Consider the following 17,516-nt stretch of genomic DNA (forward strand, 5'->3'; position numbering starts at 1 on the left):
ATATGTCTGTTTTTAATACCGCTACCTAAAAGCAGCCACCTCCTTTTCTTCTTGTCGCTGAGAATTACTCTATTCAGATTATACTTCTTTCCTTTTCTCAGATTTTTTCCCTTTAAAGACAAAATTTTGGGACGCCTGGGTGGCTCATTTGGTTAAGCATCTGCCTTCAGCTCAGGTCATGATCCCAGGGTCTTGGGATCGAATCCCGCATCCGGCTCCTTGCTCAGTGGGGAGCCTGCTTCTCCCTCTGCCTTCTACTCTCCCTGCTTGTGCTCTCTCGCTCTCTCTCTTTGGCAAAAAAATAAAATCCTTAAAAATTTTTTTTTAAATTAAAAATAAAAGAAAATTGAAGACATTTCTTACCCTTTAATAAAAGTAATAGTATAAGCAAACTCTATTCTCCATCACATAAAAGGGAAATTATCGAGCGACTTGTATGTTTTCATGTATTTTTTCTTCGTAGAAGGATCATCTGTTTTTTTCTAGGTGTTCAGTATGATGTACTTACAAATAGCACTTGGGGCTGGAGTTCATGGCAAGAAAACTGGAACTGTCTTTGGGTCATATTAGTGTTTAAGAAGTTCTTCTGAAACCTAGTTACTGGTATCTGTTTAATCTGTGCATTTCATTAACTTGGATGGTTAGAGCTGATGGGGGACCCTGATCAGATATGATATTCAACAGTTAAAAATGGAAAATCTCATTGTTCCAGTTCATTTTGGATCTTTCCATCATCCAGCTGTTCTCTCCAAGGCTCTCTGCTTTCTCTTTGCTTTTATTCATGTTACTGCTCTGTGCCTATTTATTGCTTTAGCCTTTTATTCACTTATTTCTTCACCACTAACTTGTTTCAGGCTCTTTTCCTAAAAACGTATTCCTTTTCTGCTTTTCTCTTTGCTATTCTGTATTCTCTTTATAGATCTTTGAAGTAGTAACCATGCTTAATTATCTTATTTAACAAATTTATTGAATATCACTGGAGGGCCTAGATTGTGAAAATCTTGAATGCCAAGGATTTTGGATTTTATTCTATTACCTTGGAGTAGAGTTTTAGAAAGGTAATTGCCGATACAAAAAAAGGTTGGAGAGGGATTAAGATTGGAACTAAGGTGCGCAAACAATGAATCATGGAACACTACATCAAAAGCTAATGATGTACTGTATGGTGACTAACATATCATAATAAAAAATAAAAATAAAAAAAAGATTATGGAAGATTGGAAATAAGGAGATCTATTTGGAGGCAATTGCAGGTTTGAATGAGAGATGATGAGATCTTGCATTAAGAACTAGGGAAGGAGAGAAGGCAATCGAATCAATAGAAGCTGATAGTTGTATATGTAAGAGGAAGGAAAGGATAAGTTGATTGAGCAAATAAATCAAGTAGTTTTGGATGCCTTCATTTGGCTCGGCACTGTGGGTGTTTGGTGATATAAGAGATGTTATGATGGCATTCACAAACTAATTGGTAATGTAATACTTGACAGTTTATAGTAGTGCATAAGAAGATAACATAAGGGAAGGAATTACTTTGGGCAGAAACAATGTCTGGTAGATTTATGGAGAAGGTTAGAGTTGAGTTTGATTTAGAGGGTACACTATTAATGTCAGCTACCGGGTCCCCTGAAGGCAGATATAGATGTGAAGATGAGGGTTGGATGACCAGAGAAGTGAAGGGAAGAGGGAGGTCCAGAGTAGGGTACCATTACCTCCTTAGCCCCATCACAGTGTATCACCTGCTCTTCTAAATAAACCATTCTAGGAAAGCATCCTGAACCTTTCAGAGCTCTTGACTACTGAGTTTCTAAATAAAATGCCTATCTTTTGGTTCTGTAGGAGTCTGACCTCCTAATGATCTGGTTTTGCAATCTTTTTTTGTAGTGTTCCTGGAGAACAATGGAAAGGACAGTTCACAACAGTCAAGAAAAGGTAAAGGCCAATTTTTAATGTTTAACTCGCTTGATGCAGGTTTAGTAGGTATTGTTGCTACTGATCAAAAAATTTTTAAGAATACATTAGAGATAGGATAATTAAGAGAGTAGCCAAGAAAAAAAGCCATGTTTTACATGTGGAGAATTTCCAGTGCTCAAAATGTTTTTGCCATAAACTCGTGTAAGCCTTATGTGAAGCCTCAGAGATATTTTCCTCTACAGATTTGGGACCCGGTTGTGTTTTGAGAATGACTTTAAAAACTTTATCCGGGTGCCCACCAGTCTACTTTTTTTGGGTGTTCTGGCACACCTAATGTGGATTATTAATCAGGTTTATAAACAATTGGATGCATGTGATGATCACAAATATTATAATGTTCTTTTTCGTTACTTTTCAGTTTCCTCTTGTCCTAGGATTATTGATCTTAGAAAAAGTTCTTTTCCAGGATACCATTTAACACAAACTATTGTAATTACAGTGGTCATTGTTTGGGCTGTGGGAAAACCATAGAGTCTAATCACCTGAGTCCAGAAGAATACGAATTTCTTAAAGGAAAAATCATGAGGGATGTGATAGACGGAGGTGATCAGTACAAAAAGACAACACCTCAGGTGAGTCCCGAACAGGTTTTATTCCTTTCGTGGATTGCTTGTCTAGAGTAGGAATTGGCAATTTTTTTCTGTAAAAGACCGAATAGTAAATATTTTAGGCTTTGTGGGCCATCTGGTCTCTGTTGCAACTTTTCAACTCAAAACGCAGTACATAAGTGAATGAGCATGGCTGTGTTCCATTAAAACTATATTTATGAAAATACACTGTGGACTGGATTTGGCCTGCTGGCTATAGTTGTCAACCTTTAGGAGAGACTGCTTCAGAATTTAACAGAATAATTGGGGTGGACTATCCTCCATCTATTGGAGTCAGTCCTGTTTTATCTAGGCACAGGTCCACTTAAAGCCATAAAGACAGGTGCTCATTTTTTGTCTAAGTACTTCCAGAAAACTGTGTTCAGTAACTCCCATAAAAACATGGTTTCTCACAACTTTTCTAATGAAAAGAGTTTAAGGGAGCTTGACAAAATTATTTCCAGATTTTCTTAGTATTGAATTTGATTCCATAAGTCATTTTTAATAGCTTCCTTTTGCTATTCTTCAGTACTTTATACTGGTTTACTGAGATTAAGTTGAAGAACTAAAATGCTTTTACCTTGGGGAAAGGTCGCTTATTATCTTGGTAAGTGCTTTTTCTTCAAGGTACCAAATAAAAACAAGAAGTGAAAACTGTTCTGCCCTCTTACCTTGACTTAAAATTGTCACAGAATGCCCTTAGATCATATGAAGACCTTTAATCTTCAAAATAAAGTCAAAATATGGTCCATAAAAACATTAGCTTCATTGTATGGAATAACTTTTAGCTGATTTTATTGATAAAATTAGAGTTAAGATTTATTAAGTGATGCTAAGTACTTTATATTCGTTATCTTATATCTTATTTAATCCTTATAACCACCCTATATGGTATTATTTTATTTCTTTTTTACAGAGTGATTGAGACTTTGGGAGATTAAATCTGCCCAAGGACACCTCACTAATAAAATCTAGGTCTGAGTGACCCCAAAACCTTTGCTGTCACACTCTATTGCCTCTCATTGTGTGAAAAGTTCCAGTGACAATATAGTTCCCTATATACCTGACAGCCAACTGGTTGTAGCAACTCTTAATGCTTTAGGAATTTCTGCCTGCTGAAATATGATTTGAACAGATAAATTTCCTTTCTCTCATCAAACATCTATTGAACACTTACCTGTGTTTGCTGAAGCAGATGTTAGGGTAGATGCAAGGTTGAATGCAACTCATGTTGTTTGTTACCAAAGACTTACCATTTCTGTTATAGACTAGTTGAATAGTCTTCCCACCTTTCAACTATTTATTTAATAAAAAGAAAAAAATGAAAGAATAGCACAATGGAAGCCTACATACTCTTCATTTTGAGTAACCAGTTGTTACTATGCCACTTATGCTTTCTCTCCATATATGTTTCTGTGAACCATTTAAAAGTAGGTTGTAGACATATGACCTTAAATATTTCAGCCTATATCTTCTAAGAATAAGAAAATTCTATAATTAAATACCATCCTCACATTTCAAAACCTTAACCTTAATTCAGTGTCATTTAATAAAAGGTACATATTCAAATTTTCCCAGTTGTCACCCTGAAATGTATTTTATAACTTTTCCCACTCTGATCCAGGATTCAATCAAGATGTACTCATTGCTTTTGATGGTTATGTCTCTCTAAATTGAGAACAGCCTCTCCCGCACTGCCTTTTTAAATTTTTATGACATTGATTTTTTTTTTGAAAAGCCTAGGTTTTTTGTCTTATGCAGGGCTTCTCAAACTTGGTACCTATGAATCACTTGAAGATCTGGTTAAAATATAAATTATGATTCAGGTGTCTGGAGAGGGGCCTGAGAGTCTGTATTTTGAACAAGTTCCCAGATGATGTGATTCTGGTCTTTAGACAACATTTTGAGCAGTAAGATTGTGGACTAATTGATTGTTTTTTCCTCCATTAATCCAATGTAACAGCTCTTGGCTATGCACTGCATGGGTGATGCTGGGTGCTTAATGCCTCACAGCAGCTACATAATGTCAGGGTATCCTCACTATTGATGCTAAGTTCCATCACTTGATTACAAGGACAACTGCCAGATATCTCCATTGTAAAGGTACCTTTTTCCTTGGTAACCTTTGTAATTAAAAATTAACCTGTGGAGTAATACGTCAGGCCTGGGGCGCCTGGGTGGCACAGCGGTTAAGCGTCTGCCTTCGGCTCAGGGTGTGATCCCGGCGTTCCGGGATCGAGCCCCACATCAGGCTCTTCCACTGGGAGCCTGCTTCTTCCTCTCCCACTCCCCCTGCTTGTGTTCCCTCTCTCGCTGGCTGTCTCTATCTCTGTCAAATAAATAAATAAAATCTTTAAAAAAAAAAAAAAAAAGTCAGGCCTATGCAGATGTCCTGTCATTCTTGCAGATATCCTGTTAACTCTTCACCCAGTGTTTTTTGTATCATGGAGATGATTTTTACCTTTGGAGGTTGTAAAGTGGTGATTTTCTAGTTATTTCATTCCTTCCACATTTATTAACTGGTATTATTCTATAAAAGATTTCTCTTTTTTCTTTTTTTTTTTTTTAGAGCTCCTTTTTATTTTTTAAATTACCTTTTCTAGACATAAGAACTTCTTTTTTCTTTTTTTGATTAATTGTGTTAGAATTTGTTACCACCATCATTATTCTTTTTGTTGCTCAAATTGTCCTGGATTTGTCCTTTAGGAGCCCCTTCAAGCCATCTCCTGTGTCTTTTTGACATTTCCTCCACTACCCTATCAGTTTTGCCCCCAGTTTTTGCACTTCTCTTATTTCTAGCACAGGATGTCCCAGGCTCCCACCTTGAAGTGCTTCTGTCCCAGTGATGGAATCATAAATTGAATACTTTTGTTTGACACCTCTCCATGGTTAAACATTGCTATAATTCCTTTTTAATGTGTATCACTTTAATTCTAGCTTAATAGAAGGAAGATTTGTTAGTTTTCTTTGTTGGCAAAGACTTAGAACCCAGAGCAAATCTTCCTCTTGGAGAGGTTATAGCGTAAATGGAGTTGCAGCCTCTGGACTATTGTGAGAATAGCAAAGAGTAGTCATACATTTAATTACTGTAATTCACAAAGCAACTGGATATATTCACAGAAGGATTGGAACATTTTAGGTCAAGGGAAATTATTTTCTCTTTCTCTTTCCAGGTATGCTTCCCTTTCCCCCCCCACTGAAGGTCTCCAATCCTGTATTCCATCTCTTGTCACTGCCTTTCACTTTCAGGCTATTAATATAATAATAATAATTGCTACCATTTATGAAATGATTGCCATATGTCAGGCACTTCTGTAACTAGATCTGTTACCCTCACAACCTTGCAAGGATATCGCCATTTTGAAGATGGGGAAGCTCAGGAGAAGCAATGAGTCCATGGTTAAAGAGCAGCGAAGAAAGTCGTGTGATGTGACTGGCTTGTTCAGGGTTTGGTTTTTGTGGTATCGGTGCGGTAGAAGGGGCAGGGATGGATCTAGAACACTGCTGGTGGATAGAAGTAGAAGCAACTCTTTTTCTGGGACCAGCGGGAAGGAATTAAGGATAGTGGACAAGTTAAGTGTGTTGGTGCAGCAAAGAGTTGAGAACATATATTCACACCTCTTAATTTCTCTGAAGAGCCCGAGGCAAATCGGTCATTTGAAGGTGAGAGAAAGTATGATAGCCTAAGCCTAAGGGACCTTGAGGAGAGTTTTAAGCATTGGAAGTTTGGATTATTTGTGAGAGGTTTGGGGAAAGTATTGCCGAGTGATGCTGAAGCCCCAGCTGAGGCCAGAGAGCCTGAATGTGTAATGGCATTGATCTGTGAGACATTCTCAGCAGTCCCGGACCGTCCAGGTACAGGAATAGAGAAGGCAGATAGATGGATGGTACAGGAGTTTGCTTGTCTGGTGCAGTTGGAAACCAGGAGTTGAGGATGGCTCGATTAAGGGACCATGAGGTCAAGCTTGATGGGAAGTAAGGAGGGGCGGGAGCTCGTGGACTAGGAGACAGTAGAGACAGGAGCGGATTGGAGGCTCTTTGAGGTTGAAGAGCAAGCATAAGTGGAGTAAGAATGAAAGCGGGAGATTTTGATCAGTGTGTATTAGATCGGTGTATATTTGACCAGAGGTAGAGTGCTCTGCAGTGATGACAAAGTCCAGAGTGCGAGAGTTAAGCAGATGAAGAAACAGAGCCAAAAGTGCAAGGTGTGCAAGTACAGATTTATTGAGAGTGTCCGTATGATAGTATTAATGGCAGCTGTGTTTATAGAATGCTTACCAGGTGCCAGGTAATGTGCTTTGTTACTTAGGCTGGTGATGAAGAACAGAGGTGGCAAATTCTTGATAAATGTAGAGGTGCCTGGGGTGACACAAGGTGCTAATAAAGAGGAGGAGTCAGCAAACTATGGCCTGCAGAGCAAATCCAGCCCACTCCTTGTTTTTATAAATAAAGTTTTATTGGAACACAGCCACACTCATTCATTTATGTGGCTGCTTTTGCCTTGCAGAGTTGGGTACCTAGAAAAGAGACCATGTGGCTCATAAAACCTAAACTGTTAAGTGTCTGGCCCTTTACAGAACAATTTGCTGACCTGTGGTGTGAGGTAAGGAGTGGAGATGTAGTGAGGAGCAGTGGGTACTAGAAAAGGGCCTCTTCTTTCTCCTCACTCCTATAGCATGCTTTGAGAGAATGGGTTGCTTAAGAACGAAGTAATTAAGAAGTTATTGATAACTTCAGGAAGAGCAGTTTCAGTCATACACTGACTCATACATCGAGTGTAAACTATACTTTTGAGAAGTTTAGATGAAAGCAAGAAGAAATGAGATAGTTGTGACTGCAGGATGGTAGAGATCAAGGGAGGATGTAGGGATGTGGGAGAGACTTGTGCATGTTTAGGTGATGAAGAAAGGGTGTCAGTAAAGATAAAAATGTCAAGTAAGGACAGGTAGGAGAGAGAATGGATTACTAATGAGCAAGGTTCAGAAGTAGGAGGGGCTGCCAAAAAGAGCGCAAATGGGGGAAGTTTGAAAGGAGAGTCCTCATTTGAGACTGTAGAAAAGAAAGTGAAGAAAAGAAAGTGAAGATGGGGGGACACCTGGGTGGCTCAGTCGGTTAAGCGTCTGCCTTTGGCTCAGGTCATGATTCCAGGGTCTTGGGATCGAGTCCCACATCAGGTTCTTGCAGGGAGCCTGCTTCTCCCTCTGTCTGCCGCCCCCCGCTTGTGTGGGTTCTCTCTGACAAATAAATAAATAAAATCTTTTAAAAAAAATAAGTGAAGATGGGTGCAGATATAAACATATAGGTAGAGGGAGAGAAGTTTGAGGGAAATGACATCTGTGTTAAATGGGTACACAGCGAGAGGTTGGAGTCAAGTGGAAAGTGTAGTAGACACCAGATGGGAGTCTGGTCAACACTAGACAGTGAAGAAAGTTTGGAATGGTTGTTAAGAAGAATGGTGGAGATGCTAACTCCAGGCAGGATTGTGGCAAGGGGTGGATGCTGAGATTTGAATCAGTAATTTATAGACTTGACTTTACATGAATGTATGATTTAATATTTTTCTGACAGAGCTTGGCTCACCTGGAATGGCAGTAGTGAAGACAAAATGTAACATTAGCTCAGAGTTTGGGTTTTGTTGGTGAGGTGTGACAGTATGATGGGGAGCAAGGGAAGGTGGTTCTGACAGAGTAGTTAACATGATTGCCATGGCGCTCAGACTAGATGGGGAAGGAGGGAAGGCCAGAGAGCACTGTCGAGGAGAGTTCAAGGGGCTAGCAGTCTCAGTGTGGGGTAGAAGAAAAGGTTTAGTGGGAGTCAAGGAAAAGAATACTAGAAGGCTGAGGTCAGAGGGCAGGTGAAATCTTTGAGGCTAAGATTTTACAGGAAGAGCCATTCCAGGCCCTGGCAGATCCAGTGTCCAACTGTCAGGGTTTGACATGTACCCCAGGGTAAAATTCAGCTCCAGAGTGTCATTTCTCAAAGATTTTTCATCTCTTGTTTTGTTTTGTTTTTGCTCACCGTTTGTATTAATCTGTTAGGGCTGCTAATAGAATACCACAAACCGGATGGGTCAAACAACGGAAACTTATTTTTGCACAGTTCTGAAGGCTAGATGTCCAAGATCAAGGTGTTGGCAGGTTTGGTTTCTCTTGAGGCTTCTCTCTTGACTTGCAGACCACTCCCTCCTTGCTTTGTCCTCATATGGACTTCCTCTGTGCTTGAACATCCCAGGTCTCTCTGTGTGTCCAGGACACCAGTCAAATTGGATTAAGGCCGGTCCTTATGACCTCATTTTACCTTAATCGTTTCTTTAAAGGCTTTATCTCCAAATACAGTCACATTCTGCAGTGCTTGGGGCTAGGACTTCAGCATATGTATTCTGAGGTAGTCACAGTTCAGTCTATAACACTATTCATTGCATTATGTATGAAAACTATATCGTGTCAGCATTTTAAATTATTTCATGCTGGGAAAAAGTAGCTGGAACGGACTTCAATATCGCTTTCTAAATCTTGCTTGTAATTTAGGAATGTGAGGTACAAACCAAGGAGTAAATATCACATCTTTGTCTACTTAAAAAAAAGGTATGATGTCAGCTGACCTCCATAAGCACCTAAAATGAGATTTATCAAAATTATTTCAGGCTTAGGGGCACCTGGGTGGCTCAGTCGGTTTAACATCTGCCTTTGGCTCAGGTCATGATCTCAGGGTTCTGGATTGAGCCCTGCATCGGGCTCCCTGCTTAGCAGGGAGTCTGCTTCTCCCTTTCCTTCTCCTTCTGCCCCCCCCCCCAACAGCCCCCACTTATGCTCTGTCTCTCTCTGCCTCTCTCAAATAAATAAGTAAAATCTTCAAAAAAAAGTATTTCAGGCTTATATGTTTTCATCAAATTAGAACTCTTTTGTTTAAAACAAAGTAAATGAGATGGCACCATCTGATGAAGTGGTTTCAACCTTGACTGCTGGTTAGAATCATTTAGGAGTTGCCTAAAAATTAATGATACCTGGACTCCATCCCCTGTAGATTTTGGTTTTAAGTGTACAGTTCAGTGATATTAAATACATTCACATTGTTGTGTAACCATCACCATCATCCGTCCCCGTAACTCTTTTCATCTTGTAAAACTGAAACTCTACCTATTAGACAATAACTCCCCATTCTCTCCTTCTTCCCAGCTGCTGGCAACCACCACAATACTTCTTGTCTTTATGATTTTGACTACTGCAAGTATAAGTGGAGGTATCTGCCTTTTTTGACTGGGTTATTTCACTTAGCATAATGTCCTCAAGGTTTATCTATGTTGTAGCATATTGCAGAATTCCTTCCTTTTTAAGGCTATTCTGGGTGGACATGAATTTCAGAAGGGATACTAATCTACTACAATTTTCTTTCTCCTGGGTACGTATCTAGCAGTAGAGTGACTGGGTCTTATGGTTGGTGTGTGTGTAGCTTTTAAGAAACTGCCAAAACCATTTTCCAAAGTGGTGTCTCATTTTACATTTCTACCAGCACTATAGGAATATTACAGTTGCTCCACATCCTGGTCAGCACTTATTATGGTCAGTCTCTGCCTTAGCCACTCTAATGGATTTGCAGTAGTATTCCATTGTGGTCTTAATTCACATTTTCCTAATGACAGATGATGTCAAACATCTTTTTATGTGCTTAATATTCCATTGTATGCATATACCATATTTTATTTATCCAAGTGTCAGTGGACCCTTGTGTTGATTATGCATTTTAGCTTTTGTGAATAATGCTGTTTATGAGAGACCCTGCTTGCAATTCTTTTGGGTATATACCTGGAAGTGTGATTGCTGCATCATGTGCTAAATCTATTTTTAATTGTTGGAGGAACTGTGTTTCACAATGGCCGCACCATTTTACATTCACGCCAGCAGTGCATAAGGGTTCCAATATCTCCACATCCTTGCCAACACATACTGTTTTCTGGGTTTTTTTTTTTTTTAATCGTATCTATTCTAATGGGTATGAGGTGGTATCTCATTGTAGTTTTGATTTGTATTTCCCTAATGGTTAGTGATGTTAAGCATCTTTTCATGTGCTTATTGGCCATTTGTATCTCTTTGGAGAAATGTCTGTTCAATTCCTTTGCCCATTTTTGAATTGGGTTTTTGTTTTTTGTTGAATTTTAGGTGGTCTATATATTCTGGATATTAGTCTTTTATTAAATAATATGATTTAAAAATAATTTCTCCCATTCTATGGGTTGTCTCTTTACTCTGTTGATAGTGTTTTATGATGTACAAAAATTTTTAAATATTGTGAAGTCAGGTTTGTTTATTTTTGTTACCATGTGTCTTTGGTGTCATCTCCAAGAAAATCATTGTCAAATTCAGTGTCATGCAGCTTTTGTTCTATGTTTTCTTCTAAGAGTTTTATTCTTTTAGGTCTTACATTTAGATCTTTGATTCATTTTGAGTTCATCTTTGTATTTGGTGTTAGGTAAGGGTCCAGCTTCATTCTTTTGTTGTTGTTGTTGTTGTTGTTGTTGTTGTTGTTGTTGTTTTTAAAGATTTTATTTATTTATTTGAGAGAGAGAGAGAGAGAGATGACAAGCTGAGGCAGAGGGAGAGGGAGAAGCAGACTCCCCACTGAGCAGGGAGCCCAACGGGGGACTCGATCCCAGAACCCTGAGATCATGACCTGAGCCGAAGGCAGACCCTTAACCGACTGAGCCACCCAGGCACCTCAGCTTCATTCTTTTGTGTGTCAGTATCCAGTTTTCCCAGCACCACTTGTTGAAAAGACTGTCCTTTCCCCATTGAATGGTCTTGGCACCCTTGTCAGAAATCATTTGACCATACATGAGATGGTTTGGGTTTGTGTCTATTCCATTTGTCCATATGTCTGTTTTTATGCCAGTACTACACTGTTTTTTGTTTGTTTGTTTAGGATTTTATTTATTTGAGACGGTGGGGGGAGAGAGGGAGAGAGGGAGCTCAAGCAGGGAGAAGAGCACAGGGAGAGGGACAAGCAGACTCTATGCTGAGTGTGGACCCTGACGTGGGGCTGGATCTCAGGATCCCAAGATCATAACCTGAGCCAAAATTGAGAGTTGGATGCTTAACCGACTGAGCCACCCAGGTTACCCTAGTACTCCACTGTTTTGATTACTGTAGCTTTGTAATAAGTTTTAAAATCAGTAAGTGTGAGTTTTGTTCTTTTTAAAGATTATTTTGGTTATTCAGGGTCCCTTGAGATTCCATATCAATTTTAGGATGAGTTCTTCTATTTCTGCAAAAAATATCACTTGGATTTTGATAGGGATTGTATTGAACTTGTAGATTACTTTGGGTAGTATTGATGTTTTAACAATATTAAGTCTTTCTATCCATGAATATGGGATGTGTTTCCATTTATTTATGTCTTTAATTTCTTTCAACAATCTTTTGTAGTTTTCTTTGTAATGTTTTTTACCTCCCTGGTTAAGTTACTTCCTAAGTATTTCATTATCTTTGATACTGTTGTAAATAGAATTGTTTTTGTCATTTATTTTTTAGATTGTTCATTGTTAGTAGAAATGTAACCAATTTTTGTATGTTGACTTTGTAACTTGCTACTTTGCTGAATTGATTTATTCTAGCAGCTTTTTTTGGTATGGAATCTTTAGGATTTTCTGGATATATGATCAAATCATCTGCAAACAAAGATAATTTTACATCTTCCTTTCCAACTTGGGTGCTTTTTATTTCTTTTGCTTGCTTAATTGATCTGGCTAGAACTTCCAGTATATATTTAAGTAGAAGTGGTGAAAGCAAGCATCCTTGCCTTGGTCCTAATCTTAGAGGAAAAGCTTTCAGTCTTTCACCATTGAGTATGATGTTTGCTCTGGGTTTTTCATATGTAGCTTTTACATTGAGATAGTTTCCCTCTATTTCTAGGTTGTTTTTTTTTTAAAGAGAAGGGGGTTTTAATTATGAAAAGGGGGTTTTATCAAATGCTTTTTCTGCATTCAATTGAGATGGTCATGTGTTTTTTTTCCCCCTTCATTCTGTTGATGTGGCCTACTACACTGATTGATTTTTATACATTGAACCATCCATGCATTCCAGAAATACATCCCACTTCATCATATGGTGTGTAATCCTTTTAATATACTGCTGGATTTTGCTTGCTAGTATTTTGTTGAGGATTTTTGCATCAATGTTCATAGAGGATCTTGGTCTATGGTTGTAGTCTCTTTCTCTGGCTTCGGTATCGGTGTAACACTGGCCTCAAAGAATGAGTTGGGAAGTAGTCTCTTCAATTTTTTGGAAAAGTTTGAGAAGGATTGGCATTAATTCTTTAAATGTTCAGTAGAATTCACCAGTGAACCATCAGGTCCAGGGCTTTTGTCGTCGTTGGGAGATTTTTTTACTGATTCTATCTTCTTACTACGTATAGGTGTATTCGGAGTTTCTTTTTCTTTGTGAGAATGCTTTGTTGTGTGAATCTCTGATCAAAAGCAGCAATCAGCAGAGCATAGATCCCCAATAGTTGGAGGAGGGATCCTTTTTGTCCACCCTGGCTCCCATAACAGGTATTCACGCTGCTCTAGGAACATGGCAGTTGCCTGCCATTTGGCTTGGGGTGAGGAATGGGTAACTGCTGCTGCACTAGGAGCTAAAACTGAACAAAATTAATGACAGTTTCTCATCCAAGGCCTCCCCTGCAAGTTGCAAGCCTTCAACAGATTCCAGAGTTCCAAAATAGTTACATCAGACAGTTCCTGTCAGTGTAATTGTTGTTTAGGTGGGAGAGACAGATTCTTGGCGCTTCCATCTCCACCGTTTTCTCTTCAACTTGATAAGTTTTGATACATACATACCCCTGTGAAGCTGTCACCACAGTCAGTATAATGAATATATCTGTCACCTCCAAAAGTTTCTTTATGCCACTTTGTAATGACTCCTATACCTCACTCTTGCCTCCCCTGCCCAACCCCAGGTAAACACCATAGAATCATACCATATATAGTGTTTTTGTCTGTTTTTTTTTATATTCAGTACAATAATTTTGAAATTTCATCCATGTTTTGTGTCTCAGTCATTTTTAGTCCCGAATAACAGTCCATTGGGTGCATATACCACAACTTGTAAATTCATTCACCTATTGATGGACATTTGGATTATTTACAGTTTGGGGCTATTAAAAATACAGTTAATAAGAACATTCTTGTGGAAGTCTTTGTTTAGTAGGGATGCTGTAACAAATTGCTATGAACTGGTGGCTTAAACAACAGACATCTGTTCTCTCATAGTTCTGGAGGCTAATAGTCCAAAATCAAGGTATTGGCTTGGCCATGCTCCTTTTGAAGGCTCTAGGAAAGAGTCTTTCTTTTCCTAGCCTCACTTCAGGTAATCCTTGGTTTTTCTTGGCTTTTAGCCATATTTCTTCACTCTCTGCCGCTTCTTCTCTGTATGCCGTCTCTTCCTATGAGCACATGAGTCATTGGATTTAGGGCCCTCCTTATTCCAGTACAGTCTCATCTTAGCTAATTACATCTGCATCCAGATAAGGCCACATTTTGGGTGGACATGAATTTCAGAAGGGATACTAATCTACTACAATTTTCTTTCTCCTGGGTACGTATGTAGCAGTAGAGTGACTGGGTCTTATGGTTGGTGTGTGTATAGCTTTTAAGAAACTGCCAAAACTATTTTCCAAAGTGGTGTCTCATTTTACATTTCTACCAGCACTATAGGAATATTACAGTTGCTCTGCATCCTGGTCAGCACTTATTATGGTCAGTCTCTGCCTTAGCCACTCTAATGGATTTGCAGTAGTATTCCATTGTGGTCTTAATTCACATTTTCCTAATGACAGATGATGTCAAACATCTTTTTATGTGCTTAATTGCCATCTATATATCTTCTTTGGTGACATGCCTGTTAAGATCTTTTGCCCATTGTTAAAATTGGGTTGCTTTCGGGTTGCCTGGCTGGCCTGTCGGTGGGGTGTGCAGCTCTCAATCTCGGAGTTGTGGGTTTGAGCCCCGTGTTGGGTGTAGAGATTACTTAAAAAATAAAATCTTAAAAAAAAATTGGGTTGCTTTCTTATTATTTAGTTGTAGCAGTTAATGTATTTTAGATACAACTCCTGTGTCAGATATGTCTTCTGCAAATATCTTCTCTCAGTCTGTGGCTTGCCTTTCATTTTTATAAAATAAAGATTCTTATTTAATTGTTCTGGTTTGGGGGCCCAGACATCAGGATTTTCAAAAGCTCCCAAGTGATTTTAAAATGCAGCCCAGGGTTGAGAACCACTGCTTCTAACGTGAGGTTTTGGTCTATGATTATACCACCCTGAACGCATCCCATCTTGTCTAATGTGAGGTTTTGAAGAGTCCCAATGTATGTATGGCAGCTTCTTTTCTACAGGAGAATTTTGGGAGAAAACCTCCATCATCGTTGGTCAATTTTTCTGCTTTAAACCTTTGTTTACTGTATTTAGACATCACAGCCAGCAGATGGCAATAGTGTAACATGTAAAAATTATTCTGGGTTTTCTAGCTCCATCCATCAGGTTAAAGGATTTGGTTAGCTGCTTTTATTATTAAACTGAAAGATATGTATGCCATTTCGAAGTCTGGTTCGTGATAGTAGATAAAGATGGGAGCTGTATTTGTGAATTTTAAGTGAACAAAGCAGAACTCCAAATAGTATGCTTGTCCTACTGATTTGACTTTGTGAAACTAATTGAAAGAACATTAGTTCTCAAAAAGTGCATTTGGAGCTATGTTGATACTGTTAGTTTAATATTAATAAGATTTTACCACTTATTTTCCTTCATTCTGAGCAATATTACATTACACTCAGGTTTTTTTTTTTTAATTCAACTGTTAAGAGTATCAGTTCAATTCTTTCTTTAATTTTTTTATTAGGGAAAATTTCAAACATATGTAAAAGGAGAGAGACCAGTATAAGGAACTTATAGCTCAATGATTATTAACTCGTGGCCATTCTTACTTCATTAATACCGCCACCTGTTCTGCCCTTGCCCCTCAGATTATTGTGAAGCAAATCTGATCTTAATCATTTGTCCTGCAAATTATAAATTCACTTCACTTGTTTCTCTTACCTTAAAAAATACTCCTTTGTAGAGTGATTTTTCTTAATGACTAAAAAGTACTTGAGAACAGCAAACATCTCTACACCCAATGTGGGGCTTGAACTTGCAACCCCCAGACCAAGAGTCACATGCTCCACTGACTGAGCCAGCCAGGTGCCCCCAGACCCTTTTACATTCTTAAAATTAAGGACTCCTGAGAGCTTTTGTTTACGTGAAATTATATCTACTGATAATTACTGGATTAGAAATTTAAACTGAGAACCTTTAAAAATATGTATTGATTTCTTTGAAATAACAATATAAAAACTATTACATGTTAATATAAATAACATTTCATCAGTAATAACTATTGTCCAAAACAAAAACAATTTGTGAAAAGAGAGGCATTGTTATATATTTGTAAATGTCTTTAATTACATGGCTTAATAGAAGACAACTGAATTTTTATATCTGTTTCTGTACTCAGTCTGTTGTATGTGATTTTGGCTGAACCATATGAAAAAAAGTGGAAGCTCATAGAGGTAAACATAGTTAGAAAAGGTGAGATTATTTTATTCACATTTTCAGATAATTGTGGGTATTCTTTGATATTATACCAAAACTCCACTATACACTGTGAGCAAATGAGAGTGAAAAAGGCAGGTAACATGTTAATATTATTATAGAAATAGTTTTTAACCTTACAGATTACCTGAACCACAGCATGAGAACCACTGCTCTAGAAATACTGTGCTATAGATGTAGTTTCCTTTTTCTCTCTCTTTGAGTAAAACTTATTTCTCTCAATTTTATCATACAAATGTTGACAAAAGAAGTTAAAACAAAGAAACAGTCTCACTACTCAGCATTTTTTCAGCATATTTCCTATTTAGTGTCTTCTTTTTTAGTTCTTTTTTTTTTTTTTAAGATTTATTTATTTATTTTATTTTATTTTATTTTTTTTTTTAAAGATTTTATTTATTTATTCAACAGAGATAGAGACAGCCAGCGAGAGAGGGAACACAAGCAGGGGGAGTGGGCGAGGAAGAAGCAGGCTCATAGCGGAAGAGCCTGATGTGGGGCTCGATCCCGGATCGCCGGGATCACGCCCTGAGCCGAAGGCAGACGCTTAACTGCTGTGCCACCCAGGCGCCCCTATTTATTTATTTTAGAGAGCACAGGCAGGAGTGGCAGAGGGAGAGGAAGAGTCTTAAGCAGACTGCCGGCTGAATGCAGAGGCTGAGGTGGGGCTTGATCTCATGACCCTGAGGCCATGACCTGAGCCTAAATCAAGAGTCAGACGCTTCACCAGCTTGCGCCGCCCAGCCGCCCCTCTTTTAGTTGTTATTGAGACTTATTTCATCACCATCTGTCACTTTCCAAAATGGAAGTGTTTTTGTTCTAATCACAAAAATATTTATTAATTATAAAAAAATATCATGGAATATTACTCAGCTATCAAAAAGAATGATTTCTCAACATTTGCTGCAACATGGACGGCCCTGGAGGAGATAATGCTAAGTGAAATAAGTCAAGCAGAGAAAGACAATTATCATATGGTTTCTCTCCATCTATGGAACATAAGAACTAGGAAGATCGGTAGGAGATGAAAGGGATAAAGAAAGGAGGGGTAAACAGAAGGGGGAATGAAGCATGAGAGACTATGGACTATGAGAAACAAACTGAGGGCCTCAGAGGGGAGGGGGGTGGGGGAATGGGATAGACCGGTGATGGGTAGTAAGGAGGGCACGTATTGCATGGTGCACTGGGTGTTATACGCAACTAATGAATCGTGGAACTATACATCAAAAACCAGGGATGTACTGTATGGTGACTAAATAATATAATAAAAAATATTATAAAAAAATTAAATTAAATTAAAAAATCTCAGTCAAAATAGATAGT

General features: G+C 38.4%; 1 protein-coding gene across 4 annotated transcripts in view; it reads left to right on the plus strand.

The window, feature by feature from the left end:
• PRORP (protein only RNase P catalytic subunit) overlaps window positions 1-17,516 on the plus strand; it is a 140,165-nt gene that overhangs the window by 1,985 nt on the left and 120,664 nt on the right. For all 4 annotated transcript variants that reach the window (XM_045800012.2, XM_045799995.2, XM_045799987.2 and 1 more), the window contains exons 3-4: window positions 1,882-1,929; window positions 2,411-2,543. In XM_045800012.2, coding sequence (XP_045655968.1) covers window positions 1,882-1,929; window positions 2,411-2,543 — 181 coding nt within the window. The remainder of the gene's footprint in view (window positions 1-1,881; window positions 1,930-2,410; window positions 2,544-17,516) is intronic.

Source organism: Ursus americanus, chromosome 35, assembly GCF_024610735.1.
Source record: "Ursus americanus isolate L20-20 chromosome 35, mUrsAme1.1.p, whole genome shotgun sequence".
Taxonomy (NCBI): domain Eukaryota; kingdom Metazoa; phylum Chordata; class Mammalia; order Carnivora; family Ursidae; genus Ursus; species Ursus americanus.